The sequence below is a fragment of the Buceros rhinoceros genome, unplaced genomic scaffold, assembly GCF_000710305.1.
Source record: "Buceros rhinoceros silvestris isolate BGI_N320 unplaced genomic scaffold, ASM71030v1 scaffold16853, whole genome shotgun sequence".
Classification (NCBI taxonomy): Eukaryota; Metazoa; Chordata; class Aves; order Bucerotiformes; family Bucerotidae; genus Buceros; species Buceros rhinoceros.
In genome coordinates this window covers 28,162-32,683 of record NW_010403239.1, presented here as the reverse complement: position 1 = coordinate 32,683, position 4,522 = coordinate 28,162, and the positions used below count along the sequence as shown (strand labels likewise).

General features: G+C 41.8%; 1 protein-coding gene across 1 annotated transcript in view; it reads right to left on the bottom strand.

Moving 5' to 3' along the window:
- The window catches only part of MEGF11 (multiple EGF-like-domains 11), a gene marked incomplete at its 5' end in the record, with an annotated part of 99,992 nt that overhangs the window by 84,323 nt on the left and 11,147 nt on the right, over positions 1-4,522 (bottom strand). The window contains one exon of the mRNA XM_010132943.1: positions 2,436-2,648. Within this exon, the coding sequence (XP_010131245.1) occupies positions 2,436-2,648 (213 nt within the window). The remainder of the gene's footprint in view (positions 1-2,435; positions 2,649-4,522) is intronic.

Sequence of the window (4,522 nt, the reverse complement as noted above, 5' to 3'; positions counted from 1 at the left end):
AGGGAAAAGGGAGATTTTATCAATGGAGAAACGAGACTCATTTATTAAGGAAACAGAGATACCATCTTAGCAGAAGAGGCTGCAAGCAAAGCTGATGGATCAGTGATGGGCCGGGATGCATAAAATGTATCTGTCAGACAGCAGCCAGGCACAGGTCAGGTACATGGTGTGTAAGAATGACCACGTGCCCAGAAAAGAGCTGTGAGAGGATTCCATCCTCCACTTTCCTGAGCACTTCCAAACTTGAGACCTCATCCTTCTTCACATCTGGGTGGTGCTAGTCTGTTCTGTCAGCAAGGATCTTCTGGCAAAACCCCAGAGCATATCCCAGGCAGTTCTCTGAGCAACCCAGGATGAACTCTTGTACCCTCAAACTCACAGTCCTCCCCCACTTAAACGACTCTTAACGAATTGAGCACTTAGCTGAGAAACAGCAGCCAAGGCCAACTCTGCCCATGACCTGCAGCCCTTCTATCTTCTTTATGGGGAAACAGGCACACAAACAGGAGGGGCTGAAGACACACTGTGTCAGCTGCTGTTCAAGAGCATATTCTCACTCTCCAGTACACATGAAGAACACTGAGGGGCAGTTTACCTTGTATTTACCAGAGATTTAGGTTGTGCACGCCGGCAGGTACTGCAGAGTAGTGTGACATGCAGGAATTTATACCTTCGTTCTCTCTGCAGTAATTCTTGAGACATCCCCTATCTTCAGTACAACACAACACTAACCTTTGTGTGTAATGCTCAGCTCATGCCTTAGGGATGTTATTTTTTGCAATGATTTTATAACACACAAAATAATCAGAAGTGATAGAAGCCAGTTGTACAGAACTACCTTTGAGGCGTCAAACATTGTGGAGCCTTGTTGTCAAACCCTACAGAGCCAGAGATACCTTTCCATAGGGGACTTGTACCACCACGCAAAGCTTTTAAATAATCCATTGTGAGCTCTGACTTTCAGTTAAGCAAAGCCTCACCACTTACGGTTGAACGTGAATTCACAAGGAAGATCACCTATTTATTTCCAAGACTGAGACAAATAGAGTCTATCTCAAGTACACAAACAGATTTGCCTGTAGTGTTTGTGTGTGTGTATGTGTGTGCGTGCACGCACACAAATTTGGTGGCATTGCTTGCATACATAATTGAATAGAGCGTTTATGTTTTAGCAGGCTGCAAGACTGCAAGGCAGGTTTGTCGTCATCAGCAAGAGAGTCAGGTCCCTACCTGTCTGGTTTAAAAGTGAAGAATGTCTGTATCAAGGGCGTATTTGCTTGGGCATCAATTATCCCCACCTCCCCCTGAAGCCTACTCAGTCCTGAGTTGCCTCTGAATGCTTAACCGTGATGGTCAGGAAAAGGAGGAAATCAGGGGTTGCTGAGTGGTTTAGCGTCTTGCAGGCACGGTGAGGAGCTGAGGGCACTCCAGCCCAGCCGAGTAGCTCAGGCCAGGGTGCTTTTGCTGCCCAGGCTCCCTGTACCATACGTGAGGGAGGGAGTAACCTCCAGGCAGCAATCCCATCAGTCAGTAAACAAGACAAGGCGTTACAAAAGGTAACTAAATAGGATAATAGGGAAGAGTCTTAAAACTGTCTTTTCTTCAGCGTTTGGAAAACTTATCCGAGCCTGCGATGGGAAAGTAAATTCAACCTATCTCAGGTGTGTTTGTGGCTCTAACTCTTAGTAATGAGAACCTCAAGAATGAGATTCTCAAAAAAGCAAAAGGGAATAAATCATCCAAACCTGACCTTTTAAGTGAGACTTACTCCATTTTAGGTATACTTCCCTGATATTTATTTTTCTGAATATTTCACACATCCACATACTGAATGAAGAGCAAAACCAGGCACACATGAGAAGTCTATTTTGACAATGTCGACTTCATTACAGTTCCATAGACTGATATGGGGATATTGATTTCAGTTTATTTATACATCTGCCTCAAGTGTTTTCAACAAGGTGATTTGCCATGAGACATAAACTGAAGCAAATTAGGTTTCATCTTGAAAGTCCCCTTGCTGTCTATAGATCTAACAAGACAACCCATGTCATAAAAAGAGGCAAAGTGATGGATTTGAGTAAATGTGTCTATATTTTTTAAACTTCAGCGGGTTCTTATACATACAATAGGGCATCGTATGACAGTTCTCACGCCTAGAAGGCTGTAGTTCCAGGATAAGGCACACGTCAGGTTGTTTCAGATTTTAGCAGAACTATTTAAATAGTTAACAGATACATGTTTAGTAGCTGGCTGCACTGAGGCCTATGGTTCCAAACCTGAGGTCATTTAAATTAAAGGCTGTGATCTAGAAAAAATGTCCGTGTTCTTAATTCAAACAACAGAGAAAATGGAGTAGGTGTAGTTAACGGATGTTTTGCCCAAAGCCTTTATTTGACCGGTCCCTGCACTAGTATGTACCAGGATGTACGTACCTGAGAGTGTTGGTATCATGGCAAGGACATCTCTTGTTGCATTTGAGGCCATAAAACCCGTCTGGACACATTCTTTCTTGGCAATAAATCCCTTTAAATCCGGGGTCACATATACATGCTCCATTTACATGGTAGCACTTTGCCCCATTTTGGCAGTCACATCTTTCTGTGCACTGGAAGCCGTACGTCCCAATAGGACACTCTTCTTGACACCTGCAAGGAAATATGTGAGACAGGATCCAATCAAAGGCTGTAGTCGAGTCTGGTCACGACTTTTACATGGGAATGTTTTCGTTAATGAATTAAGTACAAAATCATTGCGCATTTATTTAAGTAATGTGCTGGGAACTAATATCATTGGAGTGATGCGATATCTTGGGCATGTAAATTGCTGTTAACTGAAAGTGCATTAATCTCTGTCCAATTATATCCTGCAAAATTTGCATTAGTTAATATTACCTTAGTTAACAAAGTGCATTCTTGTTTCCTGGACCTTGACAATTCCATTCATCAGCCATAAGAAATTACTATAGAATAAGATACTTCATTAAAAAAACCTCATCTCTTTGCTCTCTCTTTATCACAGAAGGATGCACCTTCTTTAAAAGCGTACAGTCCTCTGGTGATAATGAGGATTGAAAGGGAAGGTGGTCTGTTAAGCAATATCGATTAAATTGTCCTCCAGCAACGTACAGCTTTACTTTCCCTCTTGCACCACTTTTACACCAACCAGGAGAAAATATACTCCTTTGTCTATTGGGTGTGTTCTGAGTAACTAAAGCTCAAATTTGCTTTTCATCTCTTACTCCAGGGATGCTCAGTAGTATAAAATCTCAAGACAAATCACTTTCGTGCTCCTTAGTATAGTATCTTCTCCAAAATTGTCAATATTTTTAATATTTGATACACATAAAAATGGAACCTGCTATACACAGAATGTTTTAAATTGCACCTTCCACGCATTGTTTAAAGTATTTCCCTACTAGATACACCATGAAATCTGCCAAAACGTCTGTTTCATTGCCCTACACCACCAGTTCAAGTGTTCATCATATTCCCTACTTTGAAAAGTCCTAAAGAAAGCAACTAACTCCGCGCTTGACATAATTCAGTGGTTTCAAAATTCTGCAATAAGTCAGTACTACAGTTTACATGATCCACCGTGAAATACAGATAGGCCTGTTCAGTTCATAAAAAAAGAAAGAGAAGCCCCGAAAAGCCCAATTCCCTTATCGTCTGGACGCCAGATATTGGAAATTGCCTATCAGCATTAATTTAATCCTGAGCATTGATTAAAGTGTATACTGTAAACTCAGTGGATAGAGGCAATTGTTAAATGTCTTTCTGCAGGTCATTTCACAGCTGGCAGGTGAGGGGTAATATAATGATCCGTAATAAAAGATTAATGTGTGATGCAAGCCAGGCAAAACCACACTGTACAGGCAGTATAGAAGAGCATCACTTTCGCAGCTTCAGATTATCACGTTTTGCTAAAAATAAATGAACAAAGCAAAAGGCCTAGCCAGCGATTTAACTGCAGCGAGCACTGCAGTTGCTAGTTAGACAATCCAAACTCAGGAGTTCATATGAGACCCAAAGAGAGAGGAGCCTGTGACAAAGAGAAAGGGGAAGAGCCCGCAGAAGCACCAGCGGACTGGCTGCCAGCCCTGCCGCTCCCAGGGGAGCTCAGCTGCAAAGGAAATCGCCAGCAAAGGACGGGTAATGTTAGGGCTGAAACACTAAAAGCAAATGAAATGCAATGAAGAACATATTAAGATGCCTTACGTCCCCACTGCCGTAGGCAGCTCTGCCTGCGAGCGGGAGAGCACTGTACTCAACGAGATGAATACTTAGTCAATAGTGCACTGTATCATTCTATATTTATAGAAGATGAAGCATTACCTAGCAGGGAGAAAAGCATCTGGAAATGAAATATTGACGACCTAATCCATTTACATAATTAGCCTTTTTCTACTAACAATTTAACCAACTTATTTATTTGGAGATCAAGCAGCTACTGCTAATGAATTTTATACAAAGAATACTAATAATGACTCCTCTGGAACATAAGAATAATCACAGCAGGA